Raw genomic sequence first — 22791 nt, 5'->3', positions numbered from 1 at the left:
AGAAGCAGTCAAATAGTTTAGACGGGAAGCGGGACAACTACATCGCTCTTTCCCCGTCAGCAGCAGCTCCTTCCCCCAGCACGTTTACCCTAACCCTGTCGCAAGGATGGGGGAGCAAAGATCAAATTTGCAGGTACAAAATGAGAGGCAGAGAAACCCAGCGAGATGGAATGTGACCCATCCACACCAAAAGTGCTTGAGAGAGGCTCAAGAAACACCCCAAACTAACCTTTACCACCTTTCTTGAAGCACAGAGCCTAGAGGCACCGATGCCCGCTTCAGTAAAGCAGCATGTGCCGTTTTATATTACTGGTTGTGTGGGACAAAATCAGGTGAGGCGCGCCCTGCAGATGATGAAACAGCAGCGCTCCTGCCTGCTCATCCCTCTCTGACCTGCCCTGAAAACCGATCCCCACACGCTCCCGTCAGAGCAGGTGTCAACTCAGGCTCCCACCCGCTCGTCCCAGGCAACCCCACTCTCTGCCTCTTCGGCCTGGAGCAGCCTCTCCCGCTTGCTCTGTCTGCAGCTCCTCCTCCACATGCAATCAGTCCTGCAATCAGGAGCTGCTGCAGCAGGCACAGGCAGGCGAACACATACAAGCCGAGGCACCTGCCCAGGGATGGAGGAAGGGACTGAGCACGCTTGACGGTGCCCAGAGAGCAGCCTGAGCGAAAGCAAGCGGAGTCGAGGAAGGGATAACCCAGGTGATGATGGGGGAAAGGCACAGTCGGGATGGGAGCAGAACAGCAGCCGCCCTCCCAGCGTTGGTGCCCCCCTTCCATGTGTCTTCCCCTGATGCGGCAGAACTGGCCGGCAGTAGCGGTGGTGGCATGGAGGAGGAGGAGGAAGGAAGCAGTGGCACTGGCGTGGCGCCCCCTTCAAGTGCACCCAGGGCTCGTGCCCTGACTGCCCCACCCCAGTGACGCATCTACACCACCATATTTTCAAACTGTTCTTCTTTGGCTTGCTTGGAATGTGTTCCCAGAAGGGACAGCACCTTAGAAGCCTAACAGCTGCTCAAAAACTGTTACGTCATACCCAGGAATTGTTCTGCTGCAGCTCCTGCACAAACAAAGTGCAGATACCTCTAATGTTACCAGCTTGACAATCACTCTTCTCTCCAGTCACGTGGCTTTGTCATCAAGCCTTTAATTACTTGTGATGTCCTCAAGACACGCCCTCTAAGCTGCATCGGGGCACAGAAGTAGGAAGGCCTCAGATGTACTCCTGCCAACAGTCCGTGCAGCTCTTCATAATTAGCATGAAACACACCAACCAGGACTAGCTGGTCGAGATACACTTTCAGTTCTGTTGGATCAAGGTGCTTCCATTGGTACATAGGAGAATGCTGCCTAATGAGTCAGACCATTGGTCCATCTACAGCTGCATTGTCTACTCTGACTGGTGGTCTACCACATTCTAGAGTAGCTGGAAGTGGAGTGCTGCGGGTGCTCCAAACCACACAAGCCGCCTGGTTATACCCCTCCCCAGCCCAATGTCTATCTGAAAGATAAAGCAAAGTGTGGGTGCATGAAGCCTCATTTCTAAAGCCATCATCATATACCAGTCTGTACAAAGTCTTTACATCTTATAGGGCGTGGAAGTTAAGATGGGTGCTTTAACTTGCAATTTCCATTTTTTTTAGGGCATGAGTAAAAATCGAAAGCAGCTGAACTCTCATTTTAAACCAAAAGTTTTTGGATAACTGAACTTCCTGGTGTTAAAACAAAGGCGCGGGGGGGGGGTTGTGATTAGAAAATATGTGGAAGAGCTTACACATACCACAAGATAAAACTTCCTGAAGCTGAACAGCATAAACCTTTCAAAACCTTCAACTAAGATAAATTCACACTCTCCCCCCGCACTGGCTGAAAAACACAAGTTAATGAAATGAATTATGAACTCCTGAGCTGCACCAGACAAACCAGTCCCAAAGTGAACACTGAAGTCATCAAACACCAAAAACCTGGGTGACCCCAACATGAGCTGTGCAACCACCTCCATCAGCTCATTTAAGGACTCTACTGGGCAACAGGGTGGTTGGTACACCAAAAGAAACCCCTTACCCCAGTCTTCCCGAGATCCCAGGCCAAGATACACACACTCCTTATGGCCCCATTGTCTCACAGGGATCCTGGTAAGGGAGATGTTACTCCGATGGATCACAGCCCCTCCACCCCCACCCCCTTGCCTAAACTGCTCCACACCGAGTACCCATTAGGGAGGAGCTAAGCCCATACTGGGCCTCTAACCTCCCCCAACCAGGTCTCAGTTATACAAGCCAAGTCACCTCCTTCACTCATGATCAAATCATGGGTTATTTCAGTCTTAGTTTGAACTGACCTGGCACTGCAAAGGAGTACGGTCAGGTTCTGAGGGTGGTTGGAACTATTCACCGAGGCCTGAGAGCTGACAGGACAACTGGCAGGGGAAACAGCTATTAGATTTCTGGTCTGCCTCCCCCCGTAATGGCCTGCTGACCTGCCAGAGCCAAATCTTCTATTCCACACCACGACTTTAATAGCCGCTCCAGAACCCCTAGAAGTGCCCCCTATTCCTCCACCTTTACCAGAGCCCTGACACATAGCTGAATGCGTGTGTATGTATTTACAGCTTGTTTCCTGTAAATGTTCCATCAGTGGGTATAACAGGGCCTCCTCCAGCATGCTTCCCTGTCAGTGCGTATGATCTTTCTGCATCAGAGGTGTACCTAGGGCAAATAGCGCCTAGGGCAAGCACTGAAATTGCGCCCCTCCAAACATCTGACACCCATCTTTCAGATAACTTTACCATAATATCAGCTCAAAAATCAGCTCAGTGAGGAACTCTGGGGAGTTCCCAGAGACTACAGCAACAGGCAAGAGACTTGCCTAGTAACAATGCATTAGTTAGCAGAGGATGCATGTCAACTAACAAATGTGCCAGATTTCAAACTTCTTGATTACAAAGTTCACTAGGGCTCAACCCTGAAGACTTTATGGTCAGTCTCAGGACTCTGATCTGAGCGATGCAGCTAAATGAAGAAGGTACAAAGTTAATTTCTATGCCTGCTAATAAGCCACAGCTTCTCGCACGCAAGCAGGTGGTGGGATTCATGGCGAGCAAAGAAGCACTTTTGAAAGTGGTGATTCTCTTTATATTTAGCAACGGGAGAGCAATTGACCCCCATCCAGCACCAACACAGACACCAGCAAGCCACGGGAGGGATGCTAACTTACATTTTTGTTTTTGAGACTGTGAATCCTTTGGGACACAGAACTCTCTTTTTGTTTGTTTTTCTTTGTAAAACGCTTTGAAAAAACCTTGGTTGGAAAGTGGCATGTAAACATGCACAGTAGTTCCAGGAGGGAGTGTGGGACTTCCAGACTGACTTGCTCGCTGGCACGTCTGCAGTGCAAAAAATAGATACTGTGCAGTGGAAACCATGTTCCTGTAATAGGGAGGGAGGTAGTTAAAAAAGAAACAGAAAATAAAGATGAACACAGTTCCCTTTCAACCTTAATATACTTTTACAAAAGCAGAATTTGTCCCTAGCTTACCCTTTCTCTTTCTTTCTTTGCAAGGTATCTCTACCCCCCTTTCCCTCTGGCTCATCCCACCACTTCCCTGACACATAGCTGAATGTGTGTGTATGTATTTACAGCTTGTTTCCTGTAAATCTTCCATCAGTGGGTATGACAGGCAACCTCACTCTCTGCTTCTTCAGCCTGGAGCATCCTCTCCCGCTTGCTCTGTCTGCAGCTTTTCCTCCACATGCAATCAGTCCTGTAATCAGGAGCTGATACAGCAGGCACAGGCAGGCAAACACATACAAGCCAAGGCCCCTGTCCAGCGACGGAGGAAGGGACTGAGCAAGCGCGAGGGAGCTCAGAGAGCAGCCTGAGCGAAAGCAAGCGGAGTCGAGGAAGGGATAAGCCGGGGATGACGGGGGAAAGGCGCAGTCGGGATGGGAGCAGCACAGCAGGTACCCTCCCAACGTCGGCGCCCCCCTGTCATGCGGTCTTCCCCTGATGCGGCAGAACTGGCCGGCAGTAGCAGCAGCGGCACGGAGGAGGAGGAGGAGCAAGGAAACAATGGCATTGCCATGGTGCTCCCCCCTTCGGGTGCTCCCAGGGCACGTGCCCTGTATGCCCAACCCCAGCTACGCATCTGGATTCATCATTCAGGAATATGTCCCCCTTCTCATTCTTACTGGACTGCTGCTGTGGGCCACTGTGTTATCGAATGAGGCTGCCATTCTGCATGTGGTGAAGCTACTTCTATTCTGTTGAAGTCAATGGGAGTTATGTAGATTAAGCCTGAGTGATGAGGAGGAATCACAACAATGAACTCTTAGAGCTAGATAGACCCCACCCCCGAATTTCCATCGATGTTTTCACAGGAAATGGCAGAGGGGGTTTTCTGCAATGCAACACCATTCCCCAGCACTTTCCTAGAAGTAAAAAAAATGCTGACTGGGATGCAACTGGTGCTTCTAGTATTGCTGCACCTGTTAAGCAGATGCACGAAAGATAAATATACAGCTGCATCTCCTCCGCTGACTTAGGTAAGTTACTCAGCCGAACCCCTCTCAAATTTTAAGAAAACCCCCATAAAAATGAGAGTGATTTCTAACCCCTATCAAAGAAGGACATAGTTACAATGGGACAAGTGCTGGTGGGGGCAGGGAGCAAATGTTACTGGTCCCCTGAGGGAGCCCCCCCCGCTTGTTCTTTACTCTCCCCTTTGCACCTCTCTGAAGAAGGCAGGAGGTGGGGGGGGATCTTCACTTTGTGTCCCAGGGCCCACTACAACCTCACCATGGCATTCTCCACACAGGGCTTTTAAAGACCTTTAGCTCACATCTCCTCGGGAATGGAGGGTGTTCATTCACATATTGGGCAGATTTACCCCGAAATCCCTGCGAGCTACCGGGGAGCACTTCACACACAATTCGGGTTTTCACTCCCTGTTCACTCTACAATTGGGCTACAGTTGAGTGTAGCTTGATGTATATTCAGGTTTAAAAAATCCACATTTGGTGTCAGTTTTTTGGAACGACTTCAAGTTCACAGTGTAGTCTCACAGTAAACAGCTCTTCAGTAAAGCTTGCTGAATAGGAAAGCTCCATGCCCCTGCACCAAAATCATTGGACTTTTGGTAAATAGGTTTAAAAACAAAAACAAAAATACTTGGCCCCATCCAAAAAGCACCCATATTTTAATGTATTTTTTAAAGAATATTAAAATTCTTGTGGATTGTGGAGAGGAGCCAAGCCGATGTGAACTGTCCATTTAATCCCCCGGATTAAACATCTTGTGCATCTGATGTGAAGCAGATTCACTGTTCAGATACCTCGGACCGTGAAGGCATGTGTGAACAACTCAGGGGGTGCGGAGGCCCTGGACTTCAGCCCTGAAGTCCAGGGGTAAGAGCACCTCTGCTGAACAGCAGAAAATTAAGTGGGAAGTTCAGGCAGGGGCGGGGTGGGGAGGGACTGGAGCTCAGTATAAATATGGGCTTGTAGATAGTGGAAGGCAGAGGCTGCATTGAACAAGGTAAGTGGGGAGTATGGAGTTTGGCAGCAATCAGGGATGCCTTTTCTTCATTAGTGCTCTGTCATCAAACCATAAAGACTAGAGCCCTGATCCCAGGTAATATTCAGGATGAGGAGAAGGGGAGAGTGGAAAGGTGATTGTAGTCCCCTTAATCTTTGCCAAAATAGAGTGAGAGTCTGACTTCTTTCAGATTCCAGAGGTCTCTTATGAATGCATGCTGAGGAGGTGTGCAATTCGGGATTTCGGGTGATTCGGCTCGGACCCGAACCGAATCACCCCTGTTCTGTTTTGTGCCCGAATCTGGGTCACCCGAATCACCCTTGATTCGGTTCGGATTTGGATTTAATCCAAATCTGAATCCGAATCGATTCGGGGGGGTAAAAAGGGGCCCAGGGGCAAAATTTTGGGGTGGGGTGGTAGTGCCCAATGGGTAGAGTCTACCACCCCAATTTCGGGGGGATTGGGCAAAATCCTGATTTTTGGTGAATTTTTAAAGTTTTAGTGACTTTGGGGCAGTTCGGGGGCATAGCATGGGATCTGGGCAAAAGGAGTGGGGTGGGGTGGTAGTGCCTAATGGGTGCAGGCTACCACACCAATTTCAGGGGGATTGGGCCAAGGGCTGATTTTTGGTAAATTTCTGAAAATTTCATGTCTTTGGGGCAGATTGGGGCATATTGGGGCAGAAAGTGGGGCCTGGGGCAGAATAGTGGGGTGGGGTGGTAGTGCCTCATGGGTTCAGGCTACCACCCCAATTTCAGGGGGTTTGGACAAAGGGCTGATTTTTTGAGAATTTTTGAAGTTTTAGTGACTTTGGGGCAGTTTGGGGGCAGAAAGTGGATCTGCCCCAAAATAGTGGGGGTGGGGTGGTAGTGCCTCATGGGTGGAGGCTACCACCCCCATTTCAGGGGGATTGGGCAGAGGGCTGATTTTTTGAGAATTTTTGAAGTTTGGGTGTCTTTGGGGCAGATTGGGGGCAGAAAGTGGATCTGCCCCAAAGGAGTGGGGTGGGCTGGTAGATAGTGCCTAATGGGTGGAGGCTACCACCCATCCCCAATTTAAGAGTGATTGGGCAGAGGGGTGAATTATGGTGAATTTATTTGTATGAGGTTTGTCTTCATAAGGTGAAGTGTGCTAAATTGATTACTTCCTCATATTATTCATAGTAAAGGAAAGTGTGAAAAAGTGAAAGTGGGGTCATGAGAGTTGTTTAATTGAAAAAAATCTCATTTGCTATGATAGAATGAGAATTCACACCTCAGAAAAAACTTCTATTGCAGGGATAAGTTTCCCCTTCCTGACTTACCCATGCTCTTTTGAATGTGTGAAGAAGACAACAGCTGCCCTCTACAACCCTCTGCAGAGTTTCATGCACTTTAATGAATATGCAGATGTAAGAGGCAAGAGTTAGTTATCTGTGCTGACTAGGAAAAGAGGCACCTTTCAAAGTGCTGTTTCTCTCTTTATTTACCAGAGGGAGAGCAACTGCCCTGCCCAGCCCCAGTATAGCATCTCTCCAGTGGCTGTTGCTGGTGCCTCTCCTGTTTCTTTTTGACTGTGAGCCTTTTAGGGCCAGGGGACCATCTTCCCCTTGTTGCTCTGTTTCTGTGAAAACTGCTTGTAGAGCTGCTTAATAATAATAATAATAATAATAATAATAATTATTATTATTATTATTATTATTATTATTATTATTGAAAAGTGGTGTAATGGTAGTGGGAGGTGTGGCTCCACAATAAGGCAAAGTGAAGTGGTAGTCTCACCATGGATGGTGAGTGTGGGCTTCCTGCCTTTGGCTGCTACCACCTCTGTGACCTTGCCCATGCTCACTGTGCCCACAGCTGCCCTACTTGGTGCTCTTGGGCTGGAAGCCCAGCACTGATCTGCTGCCCCTCTTCCAGGTGCTGGCTTCTTCTGTTATCTAGCCAGTGAGGCTTAATGCTGGCCAGTCTCTCTCGCTCACCCTTTCTCAGCAGGGGGCCATTCACGTTGCCAATGCCTTGTCTCGAATTTAATCACTGCGATATAGAGCTAGGACATCATAAATCCAGTGTAAGAAAGTTTGTTTAATTATTCATTCATTCATTCATTCATTCATTTTTCAAATTTATACCCTGCCCAAACTTACGTCTCTGGGCGGCCAAAAACAAAGTTGCTGTTTTTTCTTGGTGTTAGTTGCTGTGAGACTGCTCCCCCTGCTGTTTACGTTTTCAATGTGACATGCCTAAATGGAGGCATTTTGCAGCTGTTGAGCAGCTAGTCTGGAAAGCGCACTGGAGAAGGAAGTGTAGGATTATTATCTCAATGTCCTGGGCAAGTTGAACCAACCAATCAATGGATTGTCCCTAAAAGACTGAACCTCGGTGTAGATCAAGGTTCCTGGGAGGATGCTGTGCATCAGCTTGGGGTTTGTCCATTGTCGTCTGGGGTTCCTGACAAGCCGAAGGGACCCAAGACATTATTCTGTTTTCCTTTCTGTATTGCATCCTCCTCAATTTGTTGGTTCTGTTGGTTCTTCTTCTTCAGGTGCTATTTCCTCCTGGAGGTTAGCTTTCATTAAGGCTGCTCAAACATTGTGAGGAAGTGCATCCAAACCAACTGTTGATCAGTAAAACTGTTTTTGGCCTTTATCATAGTTGTGGTTCTTTGCTCCTGAATCCTGGATCTTGTCCTTTGGCAACACTGTGTGCTCCCAATTTTTGGCTGCGTAGAAACAAGGTAAGAGGAAAGCCTGGGTAGAAGTGATTATGTGGAAGCAGTTTCTGATTGTGTGAATGACCTCATGGTGTTAGTGTTGGGTCTGCACAGGGGGAGGGGGGCAGCACAGCACATTGGCAGTCACCTCAAGCCGCTGCAGGAAATGAGCTGCTGCTGCTCAGGGGTGCTACCAGAATGTCAATCTCCCCATTCAAGCATGTGTGTTCATAGAAGCTCTATAACATCTGGAAAGGCTACAAGTGTACAACTGTGCGCATGTAGGGTTATTTCTGTACAGTCTTGCAGGGTTCTGAATTGCTTTAGACAGGTCAAATTGTACAGTTAAAAACTCCATGCAGAGATTCAACGGATGCTCATAGGTTTTCTGCATGCATGCACTCACTCACTCATTCATTCACTCACTCACTCCAGACACACTGTGTGAATAGGTTTTACACACACTCAATCGCTTCCCTCATCCTGCCTCTATATACGGGTACATTGGTTGCTGCTACACAGCCTGTGGCTGCTGCCACCACCCAACCACCACTTCTTTTCTTAACAATTGGGAAATGAGTGTGTGATCTCCATGATGGAGTTGAGGGTGCACAGAACACAGATGGGCAGGGGCGTATCTAGGGAAAATAGTGCCTAGGGCAAGCACTGAAATTGCACCCCTGTCCAAACAATCAGACAATCTTCAATCCCGTTATATGTTCTAAAGCTATTAAAACTTGAACTCTCATCTTTTCATTATTCCCTTACTAAACAATACTCTTGTTGTTGCATCAGCAGTATCCACTCCCTCTGTGTAAGCATATATTATTATTATTATTATTATTATTATTATTATTATTATTATTTCTTGTTTACACAGTCAGACAGGTGTTATTGACTCGTTTGTTTTATCCAGACATCGAGTCCTTCCCAAGGACCTGGGATGCCAGAATTTTATTGTCAATGGTTATAGATATCGTCGCAGAATATAGGCTGTTCCCAGTAAAGCTGCTTTTTGTAATTGGCTGATGGTGATTTCTGTGGCCCCTATGGTGTTGAGGTGCTCTTCAAGGTCTTTTGGAACTGCACCCAGGGCGCCAATTACCACTGGGATTATTTTGGTCTTTTCCTGCCACAGCCTTTCAATTTCAATTTGTAGATCATTGTATTTGGTGATTTTTTCTATTTCTTTTTCTTCTATTCTGCTATCCCCTGGTATTGCTATGTCGATTATTTTGACTTGTTTTTCTTTCTTCTCGACTACAGTGATATCTTGTGTATTGTGTGGCAGATGTTTGTCTGTTTGAGCCCCTGGTGGCGCAGTGGTAAAACTGCCGCCCTGTAACCAGAAGGTTGCAAGTTCGATCCTGACCAAGGGCTCAAGGTTGACTCTGCCTTCCATCCTTCCGAAGTCGGTAAAATGAGTACCCAGAATGTTGGGGGCAATATGCTAAATCATTGTAAACTGCTTTGAGAGCTTCCAGCTATAGAGCGGTATATAAATGTAAGTGCTATTGCTATTGTTTGTAGTTGGAAGTCCCATAATATTTTTACATCTTCATTTTCTTCAACCTTTTCCATTTTATGGTCCCACCAATTTTTGGCTACAGGTAGCTTGTATTTTTTGCAGATGTTCCAGTGTATCATCCCTGCTACTTTGTCATGCCTTTGTTTGTAGTCAGTCTGTGCGATCTTTTTACAACAGCTGATTAGGTGGTCCACGGTTTCATCTGCTTCTTTACAAAGGCGGCACTTGCTGTTTGTGGTGGATTTTTCGACTTTTGCTCTTATTGCATTTGTTCTTAGTGCCTGTTCTTGTGCAGCCAGTATTAAACCCTCTGTTTCTTTCTTCAAGTTGCCATTCTTAAGCCATTATTATTATTATTATTATTATTATTATTATTATTATTATTATTATTATTATTATTATTCAATTTTTATAACACCTTTAATAAAACATCCCAAGGCAGTTTACAAAAGTTAAAATACAATAAAACTCCATAAAAATCACATTTAAAACCTTAAAGTCAGTCAATCAGTAAAAACCATGAAGCACTAAAAAAACAACCATAAAAAAGACAAACAGAAGCAGGAAAGTTGAAAGAAGCTGGCAAACTAAATTGCAGTCATGTCCATGCTTTACCATTTTAGAGTAATTTAACTACATTGCTTCTGAAGTGTCTCAACATCATAGCCACATTTAAAACAGCAAATGAGTCAGCACAAATATTGAGATTTTCTTTTTTGAAAGATCTAAATAAATATAATGTTATGCCCTGCAGCTAAACATAATGTCTGGCCTTGCTGAGATTTTGCTCCCTTTGCATATATATTCCACTCACAAAAAGTGTATTAACTTGATGTGAGACCCTATATTCTACTACCAAGGCCAACTTTCAAAAGTAAGCAAATGTGCTCTGTTATTTTCTAGCAGCAAATTCTTTTATCCTACTACATATAATCCAGCTCCCTTTTAAATCATAAATATACACACTTAATTTCAGCAAGAAACGTCCAACATTCAGTTTCATTCTGTAACTAATGAAGCCCCATCTAGTTGTGTTGCATTCTAATAGCTGCAGTTAATTCCTGTTTATGTCTCATGATCGAAGTTCATTGAACTTCACACATTCTTTCAGTTTTGGCATTAGACAGAAAAGAACAACGCACTACCACAAACAAGCAAGTCTCCCTCAAAGTGAAATCCTCTCATCCAATAAACTTAATAAACTTATGGGTAGTTGTTGTCACCCCAGGCTCCCCCCCCCTCCCCAAATCTTGCCTGTCCCTTCCTCCCTCCCTTCCTCAGGGCAGCCACACCACAAGACTTTCTCCAGTGACTGCTCTTCATTCCCAGCACCTGGTGCTTTTACGCTGCATTAATCCACACAGTTTGGATGTTAGGCAGTCTGTGTTCTCCATCACAAAATAGAAATGATCTTTTCTCTTTTGATGATTCTTTCCAAATAAAGAAAAAAGGAAGGTCTGTCTTTCCGGATCTGTTTCTCAGGAGAGAGTTGCTGTGTGCTATCTGATGAAACATTCATGCAAAAGATATAAACACTTTGCAAAGAGATACAGAAGCAATCAAACAATCCAGGGGGTGACTTAGCTAGCGCCTGATAACCAGAGGGGCCAAGGCTGATAGACATAAAAGGCTGCCTTGTGCACTTCTGGTCCCTGGGCTGTGTTTACATATGCAAACATCTTCCCCAGTGGCTCTGCTTCCACCAGAAGGCAGAGCAAATTGGATTCATTTGTTCATCTCTCCTCACCACCACCACCCGCCCCACCCCAATTCAGTTACTATTTTAAAGTTAAACTTCATGGGGGAAAGAGGATAAGGATTAAGTTCTGCCAAACTCTGCAAAAGTCGTAGTTAGATTTAGGCTCTTGTTCTCTTTCCCCTTGAGATTTGCACTATGCATAAACACTGCAGGGGAGGAAATTCCTCATCTAGGAGGTGCTTAAACCAGCAGTGGCAAAGCAAGGAGTGCATCACACTGGGGAGAGGAGAGAACAGGAAGTATGGCTCTTTCTTCTCCACTCCCAGATCTGATGACTTGATGAGGGATGCCAAGGGTATTTCTTTTATTCACCAACCAGGGAGGGGGGAGTGTATGGGAGGAGGAAAGTTTGATAGACATAGAAGACCACGTGGATTTAAAAATAAACACTCCCATAATAAAACTAAAAGCCTTCTTCTTTTGCTTCTCCCTCCCCCCAAGAGTTCTGGGGCTTCAACATAGTTTCCCCCGCAACATAATCAGCAGGCGAAGGGTTCCCCATGCCCTGTTCCTCCCTCCCGATGCCTACCCTCAGAGGCTCCACTGAAAAATACTCCCTTTGGAGCCACAGCCCAAAGTCTTGAACTCCCGAAGGGGGGGGGGATATGGGGAAGGTGCGTAGGAGGAGGAGGAGTTCTTCCTTCTGAGGCTGCCGCCACTGCCACTGCCACCGCTGCTGCTGTTGTCTTGGGGAGGGTGAGGAAGAGGAAAAAGGAGAAGCTCCTTCTTTTGGCAGGAGGGGCGCGGAGGGCATTTTGGAAGCATGCACATGGCACACAGAAGTCCTTCTCTAGAGCAGGGCCTGCCCTGCTGTTCGGCCTTGGCCGCATCTCTTCCCAACTGCAAGACTCATCACAGTTGGGAAGAGACGCAGCCGGGGCCGAATGGCATGGCAGGCGGGCCCTTCTCTGGGAGTAAGAGTGCCGCTGCCAGGAGGTGGGGGGTGGAGAACAACTCCCCCCCCTCGGGAGCAGTGATCTTACTCCCAGAGCAGGGCCTGCCCTGCCATTCGGCCCCGGCCGCGTCCCTTCCTAACAGCGAGGCGTGTGCCTGCGCATGGAAAGAGCATTGCTGCGATGCTCGTTCCACTGCACAGGTACGTGCCTCGCAGTTGGGAAGAGACACAGTCAGGGGCTGAATGGAAACCTCTCCCCCTAAAAAAACCCACGGATTGGGTAGACAGGTGGTGGCAGCACCAAGGAAGCAGTGGCACTGGCATGGCCCCCCCTCCAAGTGGAGCCCAGGGTACATGCCCTGGCTGCCCCACCCCATCTCCGCCATTGCAGATGGGGGAAATGACATGAGGCTCACAGTGGCAGCTTTCGGTTTTGCTGCTCCTTCTAGTTCTGAGCAGCAGCTGGACTTGCAAATCGAAACTGTGCAGGCTCCCACTTGCAGAGTTTCTGCCCAAAGCAAAAGAGGATCCAAAACCTTGTTTGTTTGTTTATTTATTTATTTATTTATTTATTTATTTATTTATTTATTTATTTATTAAACTTCTATACAGCCCAAACTTTCGTCTCTGGGCAGTTAACATAAAAACAATTAGAACACATATAAAAGTTAAAACAATGCAATAATTTTAAAACAGCCATAAAATTAAAAATAGACAATTTTTAAAAGCTGGGAAAGCTTGGGTGAAAAGATGGGTTTTCAGGTGTTTTTTAAAAATTGCCAGAGATGGGGAGGATCGTATCTCACCAGGGAGCGCATTCCACAATCTCGGGACAGCGACTGAGAAGGCCTGTCTCCATGTAGCCACCAAATGAGTTGGTGGTAACTGGAGATGGACCTCCTCAGACCTCCTCAGGACCTCCTCAATGGGCGGGGTGGGTCATAGTGAAGAAGACGTTCTCTTAAATACCCAGGGCCTAAGCCATTTAGGGCTTTATAAGTTACAACTAGCACTTTGTATTTTGCCTGGAAACCTGTTGGCAGCCAGTGAAGCTCCATCAGCAGAGGAGTAATGTGCTCTCTCCGAGATGACCAAGAGACCAGCCTGGCTGCCACATTCTGAACCAAGTGGAGTTTCCGGACTACTTACAAAGGCAGCCCCATGTAGAGTGCATTACAAAAATCAAGTCTGGAGGTTACCAACAAATGTACCACTGTTTTGAGGTCATTGATCTCAAGAAACGGGGGCAGCTGGTGTATCAGCCGAAGCTGATAGAAAGCACCTCTGGCCACCGCCTCAACCTGAGAAATCAAAGAGAGGTGTGGATCCAGAAGTACTCCCAGACTGCGAACCTGTTCCTTTTGGCGAAGTGTGACCCCATCTAGAGCAGGAAGATCAAGATCATCTCTGGAGTTCTGACCCTGCACAATAAGTACCTCTGTCTTATCTGGATTCAGCTTCAGTTTATTCTCCCTCATCCAGCCCATTACTGCTTCCAGGCAGGCATTTAGAGAGGATATGCCAGCTCCTGAAGAAGCTGACATGGAGAAGTAGATCTGGTTGTCACCAGCGTACTGGTAACACCCAGCTCCAAATCCCCTGATGATCTCTCCCAGCAGTTTCATGTAGATGTTAAAGAGCATTGGAGAAAGTACGGAGCCTTGAGGGACACCATACTTAAGATCAGATCTCGAAGAGCAACAGTTTCCAATCGACACCATCTGGAACCTGTCTGAGATGTAGGAGCAGAACCACTGTAAAACAGTGCCTCCCACTCCCAATACTCTCAGACATTCCAGAAGGATACTATGGTCGATAGTATCGAAAGGTGCCGAGAGATCCAAAAGGACCAACAGAGTCACACTTCCTCTGTCAATTGCCAATTGGAGATCATCCATCAGGCCAACCAAGGAGCCCCTGGTGGCGCAGTGGTAAAACTGCCGCCCTGTAACCAGAAGGTTACAAGTTCGATCCTGACCAGGGGCTCAAGGTTGACTCAGCCTTCCATCCTTCCGAGGTCGGTAAAATGAGTACCCAGAATGTTGGGGGCAATATGCTAAAATCATTGTAAACCGCTTAGAGAGCTCCGGCTATAGAGCGGTATATAAATGCAAGTGCTATTGCTATTGCTATTGCTAAGGCAGTCTCCACTCCGTAGCCCTCCTGAAAACCAGTTTGAAATGGGTCTAGAGATAATTGTTTTCCTCCAAGACCACCTGAAGCTGAGAGGCCACCCCAACCCTAATCCTCTCAATTACCTTGCCCAGCCATGGGAGATTGGAAACTGGCCTATAATTGCTCAACTCTGAGGGATCTAATGCAGGCTTCTTTAGAAGAGGTCTAATAATTGCCTCCTTAAGACAAAGAGGCATCCTGCCCTCCCTCAGAGAAGCATTTATGATTTCCACCAGGCTGTCTACAAGTGGTCAAATGCAGACAAAGTGGTGGAGGCAGAGCTCTGCATAGCTGCAGGAGGGGAGTCACTGCCCAGATTGTCAGGCTGATGAGTGAGTATGCTCATAGTGCTACCAAATTAGGTGTCATACCGTGCCAGGGATTGGCCCCACCAATCATGGTCATCAGCCAATTGACCAGTATAGACATTCCGTCTAATACCATTAAATACAACACAGTGCATTTATCCGTGTTCATTTGTCTTTCCCTTAGTCTGGGGCTTGCCCCATTGCTTTTGCCATCTGGCTGCATCTGCTTGCATGTGCTTGTGGTTCTCGCTGCTTGGGGCACAAATGAGTCTGGATTGTATTGGCCCTGCCACTATTCACCAGGCCATTCCTCTGGTCTGAGGGACTCTGACCCCAAGCATCCCCACTTGTGCATAACAGTGTCCCCATTTTCTAGGGATGTGCAGAAATCGATTTTTCTGCTTCTATTTGTGCCCAAATTGAATCACTTCTGCTTTGTTTTGTGTCTGAATCTGTTTCCCTGAATCACTCCAGATCTGGATTGGATTGGATTCAGATTTGGATTGATTCAGACCACTTATAAAGGTCCTAGGGGCACCAAATCTGGGTGATGGGTAGGTCCCCATTGGTGACACCTACCACCCAAACCTCAAAGCAGTGGAGTGCTTGGTTGATGTTTAATGATTTTTTTTAGTTTTTACTGATTTTGTATATTTCTGCCATAGGAAATAATGGGGATTCGAAATTGCCCATCCTAACTCTAACACGGACCTACCCCCCACCAGCATTCATTTTTTTTAAAGCTAAGCTCTAGCCCTTGTAGAAGTGGAGTTATGGAGCAAAATGTGTTGTAAAAGTGTGGTGGGTTGCCAGATTGTCTTTTTAAAAGCCAAATTCTGGGTTATGGCCCATTTGACCCATGAGTATACACCTTAGGTTCTGGCAAACAATAATAACTTTTCCTCATAATGAATCCCTATGAGGATTCATAATGAATCCCTATGAGGATTCATTACACACCTTCATTTCTTCTGTTCATTTTGACCCCACTGCTTTACAGGTGGGGATGTGGAATTAAATGCATCCCATTTGCCAACTACCCCACAAGCCACTGGGTACTCAATTTATATTTTAGGAATTTTTGAAGTGTTTAGACTCTTTGGTGTGTAATGAATCCTCTAGGGATTCATTATGAGGAAAGGTTATTAGACACCAAAAGGTCTAAACACTTGAAAAAAATCCCAGAACATAAATTGAGTAGTACCTCATTGACTTGTGGGTGGGTGTAGTTGGCACATGGCAGTTGACAATTGGCACTGTCCAAAGACAGTCAAAATGAATAGAAGAAATGAAGATGTGTAATGAATCCTCATAGGGATTCATTGAGGAAATGTTATTATGTACCAAAGAATCCAAACACTTGAAAAATTGTGACCACACATTTGCACCATAACTCAACTACTACACGGGCTAGAAATTAGCTTTTTTAAAAAAACGAAAGCTGGGAATTTGGGGGAATTAATAGGAGAGATCCAAATCAAATCAGGTGTGATTCGATTTGGACCCAAATCCAGCCAATGGACCACAGGGGCAATTTGTTGTATCTCCAAATCACCCGAATCAGCTAGATTTGGGTACAAATCAATTTGTACCCAAATCGATTCACACATCTACTACTTTCATCTCTGAATGAAACCTAGGAGGATAATGAATGAGGGCTCAGTGGTATTCCCACCCTCCAGGGGTGTAACTACTATTAGGCAAGGGGAGACAATCATCTTGGGGCCCCACTGCCTGGAGGGGTCCCCCAGAGGCACGTCACATGACTCCTCATCCGCCCGTGTTGCACCCCCTATGAATTATGTTGGGTCTCTTGGAGGTCGGCAGTAGTAGAGAGTAAACAAACCTAGATTCAATGTGAACTAGATATTCATTGTATTCATAATGGGGATGTGAGTGTGAGTGCACTATATATTGTGAAGTGTGTTTGTGTATATCAGCGAGGGGCCCATTTTAAAATCTTGTCTCTGGGCCCACTCTAACCTTGCAACGCCCCTATCACCCTCACTTCTGTGCTGGAGGCCATCAGGATGTCCCTTGGTTGCACTGAGGATAATTGTTTCTTCATAGCTGCTAGCACAAGGACTACAGAGATAACATGATTTCTTTGCTGTTGAGAAGCTTATTGTCATATGAGGAAGATACAGCATGACCTGGAAACAGTGGTGGCACTAGAAGAAGAAATGAAGGGGGCACAGAAAGGGCAACACTCATTTCTAGATAATTGATCAATGTCTCACATGTTAGATCTCTGAAACAGAAATGGGGGGAGTGAATTGTCTGAGGGGCCATTTGCCCTGTCCCTGAGCTACCCTTGCCTGGGGATGTCCCAATGTGGTGCTATTTCCATAGGATTCCTGGGCTGGCACCCATTCTGGAAATGCTTTCATCCTAATTGGAGCCTCCTTGAAACCAATTGATCAGCCAGCAAGCTACAGGTTAAACTCGGAAAATTAGAATATCGTGCAAAAGTCCATTAATTTCAGTAATGCAAATTAAAAGGTGAAACTGATATATGAGACAGACGCATTACATGCAAAGCGAGATAAGTCAAGCCTTAATTTGTTATAATTGTGATGATCATGGCGTACAGCTCATGAAAACCCCAAATCCACAATCCCAGAAAATTAGAATATTACATGGAACCAAGAAGACAAGGATTATAGAATAGAACAATATCGGACCTCTGAAAAGTATAAGCATGCATATGTATTCAGTACTTGGTTTGGGCCCCTTTTGCAGCAATTACTGCCTCAATGTGGCGTGGCATGGATGCTATCAGCCTGTGGCACTGATGAGGTGTTATGGAAGACCAGGATGCTTCATTAGCGGCCTTCAGCTCTTCTGCATTGTTTGGTCTCATGTCTCTCATCCTTCTCTTGGCAATGCCCCATAGATTCGCTATGGGGTCAGGTCAGGCGAGTTTGCTGGCCAATCAAGCACAGTACACTGTATACTTTTCAGAGGTCCGATATTGTTCTATTCTACAATCCTTGTCTTCTTGGTTCCATGTAATATTCTAATTTTCTGGGATTGTGGATTTGGGGTTCTCATGAGCTGTACGCCAGGATCATCACAATTATAACAAATTAAGGCTTGCCTTATCTCGCTTTGCATTTAATGCATCTGTCTCATATATCAGTTTCACCTTTTAATTTGCATTACTGAAATTAATGGACTTTTGCACGATATTCTAATTTTCCGAGTTTCACCTGTATAGTGTTACATATGCAGAGATACCAGCAAAACTGGGATCTGAGCCCCAGCTGCTGGACAGTGTGTTAAGTAAACTAGACCCTAAGGTTAGAAAGCCAGGAATAGTGGCAGTAGTAAATCATACATTAAAGGGTTCTTATTATCTACCATTTCTTGCCCTTGAGGAATTCAGTGCTGGAAAATGTATCCTTTCCCAGCAGGGCCTCAATGCCCTGAGATGAACAAAAGCAAAGGAGAGGGTGAACAGGAAATCACAGCTTTTCAAAAATCTTACTTTCTAACATCTCAGGGAATCTCCTGCTACTGCTCTTTGGCTCTGAGTGTGATTTCACTGAACGGCCCATAAGAAAGCCAGGAAGAAGAGATGGACCACATTGGACACCAGCGGACACCAGCCATAGCTGACATGGTAAGCTATCCCTTGGTCTAACTGCAACACAGTTGCCAATGGGCATCTGCTCAGAATGCAAACTTTCTCTTCCACACTTCTCCTGTAACTGTTATGCATACGATTGCCCTGTTCAGACATGACAGTCTAAGAGTGTGCAGGGGTCAGTATACATGTATATGGGCTGGTTTAGATACTTCATCTGCTAAACAAACCACATGTGTACACACACACCATCAAGGTGTGTGTGTGTACCCATACCCACATGCCCTCCCCTCCATGCACTGGAGCATTTTTCCTTATAAACAATAGTGCACACTTCAATTTAAATTAGTATTTTGCAATGTGTAGAGGAGCAATTAAGATGAGCTCCCCTCCCACACAAATAGGGAAAGATACTCCAGTGCACTGGGTGGGGGAGCGACGTGTGTTTATGATGTGCAGATGTCATGAACAGACTAGTAAATTATTGTTTGAAGCAGCCCAATACGTTTGTGTGAATGACTATGCATGAAGCATTTAGAAACTGAACTTTGATACAGGACCCTAAATGCAGGATACAGATAGGACGTGTACAACGGTGTGCATGTTGAACATAATGTGTGGCTAACTCTACATGTCTTCAGGTCTTTATGCATATACTCTGTGTATAGCTAGCTTATGTTCATTGAGCAAAACATATGAATAGAGCTTATGGCATAAATGTCCAAGAGCTTGTCTGTACTTTTCTTTCCTACTACTTCAAAGCAGAACTTAGGCATTTCATGCTCCCCAAAGGAGAGCCAGTGTGGCTGTTCACACAACTGAAAAATTGTGTGAACAATTTTTGTTCACACAAAATGTGAACAAAACATTTTTTGTTTCCCAGGTTTGGGAGCTGTGAGCATTTGCAATTTTCAATTGTGTGGGAGCAAACAACTAGGTAGGAGGAGGGAGAAGTGATTGTGTGGGAGACCGGAGCTGGGTAGGACAGCTTTTCCTCCTACCTTGGTCAAATGCTGGGTAGGACAGCACTTGTTTTTGATTGTGTGAACAGCCTCAGTGTGTCATGTGCAGATGCCACTATATAGACTGGGAAATATAGTCCCTGAAGCAGCTGTTCAGAGGCATGACAAGGTTTATTTATTTATTATATTTTTATTGTACAGCTCTAAGCAGTGTACAAAATCTAAAATATTTACAAGTCAACACAGATTACAATAAAAACAATAGCATACAAGTTTTTCTAGTAAGAACTAATCAGCCTACTTTCCTTTCACTGTCTCTACACCTGGACTAAATGTGGTGCAAATTGATGTCCACAAGTTAGATATCTTGTGCCTCAAATGTTCATGTGTCCATCATCTTGGATTGGGGTGGATGTCGTCATTATAAACTGCACCATTGAGGTGTCCCAGTGTGTCACTCCTGTTCCAAATTTGTTTCAAATCGATTAGACAATCCTCAAGTTAGTGCACTTGTGCCTCAAAAGTTTATGCATCTGCCATCTTGGATAGAGGTGAATGATGTCATCACAAACGACACCATTGGAGCATCCCTATATGTCCATTCAGCTTTAGCAAATTTGGTTCAGTTTGGTTAAACTTTCCACAAGTTAGTGCACTTGTACCTCAAAAGATTACATGTCCACCATCTTGAATTGGGGTGGATGAAATCATCATAATCTTTGCTGTTGAGGTATAATCTTTGCTGTTGAGTCCCTACAGCTGCAGCAAATTTGGTTCTAATCGGTTAAGTGGTTCACAAGTTAGCCCACTTGCCCCTCAAAAGTTTACTCATCCTCCATCTTGAATCAACATGGATGACATCATAACAAGCTATGCCATTGAGGTGTCCGTGAGTATCACTCACTGCAACTGTGCCCAATTTGGTTCAAATTGGTTAGGCAGTCCACAAATTAGCCTGCTTGCACCACAGATGTTCATGTGGCTGCCATATTGAATTGGAGCAGCTGACATCATCACAAAGGTTTATGCATCTGCCATCTTGGTTCAGGGTGGATGGCATCATTACAAATTATGCCACTTAGGTGTCCCTATGTGTCATTCGCTGCAACTGTCCCAAATTTGGTTTAAATTGGCTAGACAGTCCACAAATTAGTCCTCTTGCACCTCAGATGTTCACACGGCCACCATCTTGGAGAGAATGACATTCATCACACACTATCCCAATTGGGCATCCCTATGTGTCCCTACATCTGTAGCAAATTTGGTTCAAATCGGGTAGTCAGTTCATAAGTTAGCCTACTTGTGCCTCAAAGGTTTATGCATCCACCATCTTGGATTGGGGTGGATGACATCATCACAAACTTCGCCGTTGAGGTGTTCCTATGTGTCATTCATTGCAACTGTCCCGAATTTGGTTTAAATTGGTTAGACAGTCCACAAATTAGCCCACTTGCATCTCAGATACTCACGTGGCTGCCATCTTGGTGGATGATGTCCTCACACACCATGCCATTTGGGCATCCATATGTGTCCCTACATCTCTAGCAAATTTGGTTCCAATCAGTTAGCTGGTTCTCAAGTTATCCCACTTGCGCCTCCAAAGTTTACACATCCACCATATTGGATCGGGGTTGATGACATCATCACAAACTACGCCATTGAGATGTTCCGATGTGTCCCTACAACTGTACCTGATTTGTTTCATATTGGTCCAGGCATTGTGAAGTTGATAGAAGGGGACACATGGACGCACGGACACACAAAATGCCGGGTGATCTCATCAGGCTACTGGAAAGTAGGCTAAAAACAATTGTTAAAACAAATTATTAAAATTAATTCTCATTAAAAGCCTGTGAGAACAGGAGAGTCTTGAGGGTCTGCCTGAAAACAAGCAGAGGAGATGCTCTTATTTCAGCAGGAAGCATATTCCAAAGCCCAGGGGAACCACAGAGAAAGACTGGTGTTGGGTCGCCACCAAATTAGCTGGTGGCAACTGTAACTGGATCTCTCCAGAAGATCATAACAGGCAGCAGGGTTCATGGCAAAGGAGGTGCTCTCCTAAATGGCCTGGACAGAAACCATGGGAGTGGGCCCTGAGACAAAAATGAAGATGGGCTCCTAGATGGGAACCTTCTTCAGACAGACATGAGAGGGAGAGCGAAGGGCAAGCAGGCAGGCAGGCCCTCCTCTCTCAGGGCTCCAGGGACATTTGTCCTGCCTCCCATCCCTTTTCAATTGTAGCTATGCCCCTGCAACCATCCCAGTTGATGCTTTCGGGCTTCTTGGCTGAAGGGCCACAGTATGGGATCAAGCTTGTTGGGGTGAGACTGAGCATCTTTTGCCATATCCATTTTCTCTCTTTTGCCAGGAAAGAGCCGAAGTCCGGATCTCTAAATCTCTCTCAGATGGTGAAAAAAGAGCTATTGCTTCTAGAAAGCAAGAGGTGAAGAAAGGCCTTGCCAAGCTTGGAATTCAGTGTGATATGGTAGGATTTCATTGATTTTGTTACCCTAGAACAGGGCTAGGCAACCTTTGCCATTCCGCTGTTGAACTATAGCTCCTGTCACCCCAGCTACTATTAACTGTGGCTGGAGATTATGGGAGTTGTAGTTCAACACCTGGCAAAGGTTGCCTACCCCTTCCCTAGAAAGCAGTTACAAACCTTACTTGAAAGCTTCACCAGGGCATTCCATGAGGCCTCTTTCCAGTGGTGGCTAAAGACCTCTGTGTGCTTGAAGCAGGGTGCCTAATGCTGCAAGCCCTTGCACATGCCTGCTTTTCCTTCTTTAAAGTGGGGGCATCTTTCTGCCTCACTAGCATCCCAATAATCTGTTGCCTGAAGTGACTGCCTTGCCTTATGGAAGGACCATCTCTGCCTTTTTCATGTCCAAAATGATAAACTTGCCTGTTCTCTGGAAAGTATACTGGCCTCATGCAGATGTTCAAAATGTGCTACAGCTGAATGTGTGGAGAGGGGGAAGGATGGGGTTGCATGTGGAGATTCCCAGACTCCTCATGCACAACACACAACATATGTTGGGAACTACATACTCTAATGTTCTGTCTGAAGATGGCACAAGGAGCAGCATTGGGTGTATGTGCATAAGCACCTGTGCAAATGAGACCTGAAATACATGGAGGTCCTTTGCGTGTGTTTGTGTGCATGTGCATGTGTGCATGGTGTGGAGCAGTAATTATCTCACCCATCCCTTCATGAATTCACCGGTACATACTTTGCACAGGGATATTATGAGACTTTACATTAGTTTACATAAGGCAATTATATTAGAGCTGCAGTGATTTTTTTAAAAAAATTGCAATTGGTCAAACTTGCAAATGTTGCATG

The 22791-nt window shown here is 45.7% G+C and overlaps 1 protein-coding gene across 2 annotated transcripts in view; it reads left to right on the top strand.

The window, feature by feature from the left end:
- The first annotated feature begins 5550 nt into the window (after positions 1-5550).
- Positions 5551-22791, top strand: part of LOC128328891 (cytosolic phospholipase A2 gamma-like) — a 60024-nt gene continuing 42783 nt past the window's right edge. For both annotated transcript variants that reach the window (XR_008309439.1, XM_053259082.1), the window contains exons 1-4: positions 5551-5634; positions 8172-8253; positions 18400-18519; positions 21814-21930. Coding sequence is in view for 1 of the 2 variants with exons in the window: in XM_053259082.1 (XP_053115057.1) it covers positions 18475-18519; positions 21814-21930 (162 nt within the window). In the remaining variant the exon portion in view is untranslated. The remainder of the gene's footprint in view (positions 5635-8171; positions 8254-18399; positions 18520-21813; positions 21931-22791) is intronic.

Source organism: Hemicordylus capensis, chromosome 6 (genome assembly GCF_027244095.1).
Source record: "Hemicordylus capensis ecotype Gifberg chromosome 6, rHemCap1.1.pri, whole genome shotgun sequence".
Taxonomy (NCBI): Eukaryota; Metazoa; Chordata; class Lepidosauria; order Squamata; family Cordylidae; genus Hemicordylus; species Hemicordylus capensis.
The sequence above is the reverse complement of the archived record's forward strand: the minus strand, read 5'-3'. Positions and strand labels throughout refer to the sequence as shown.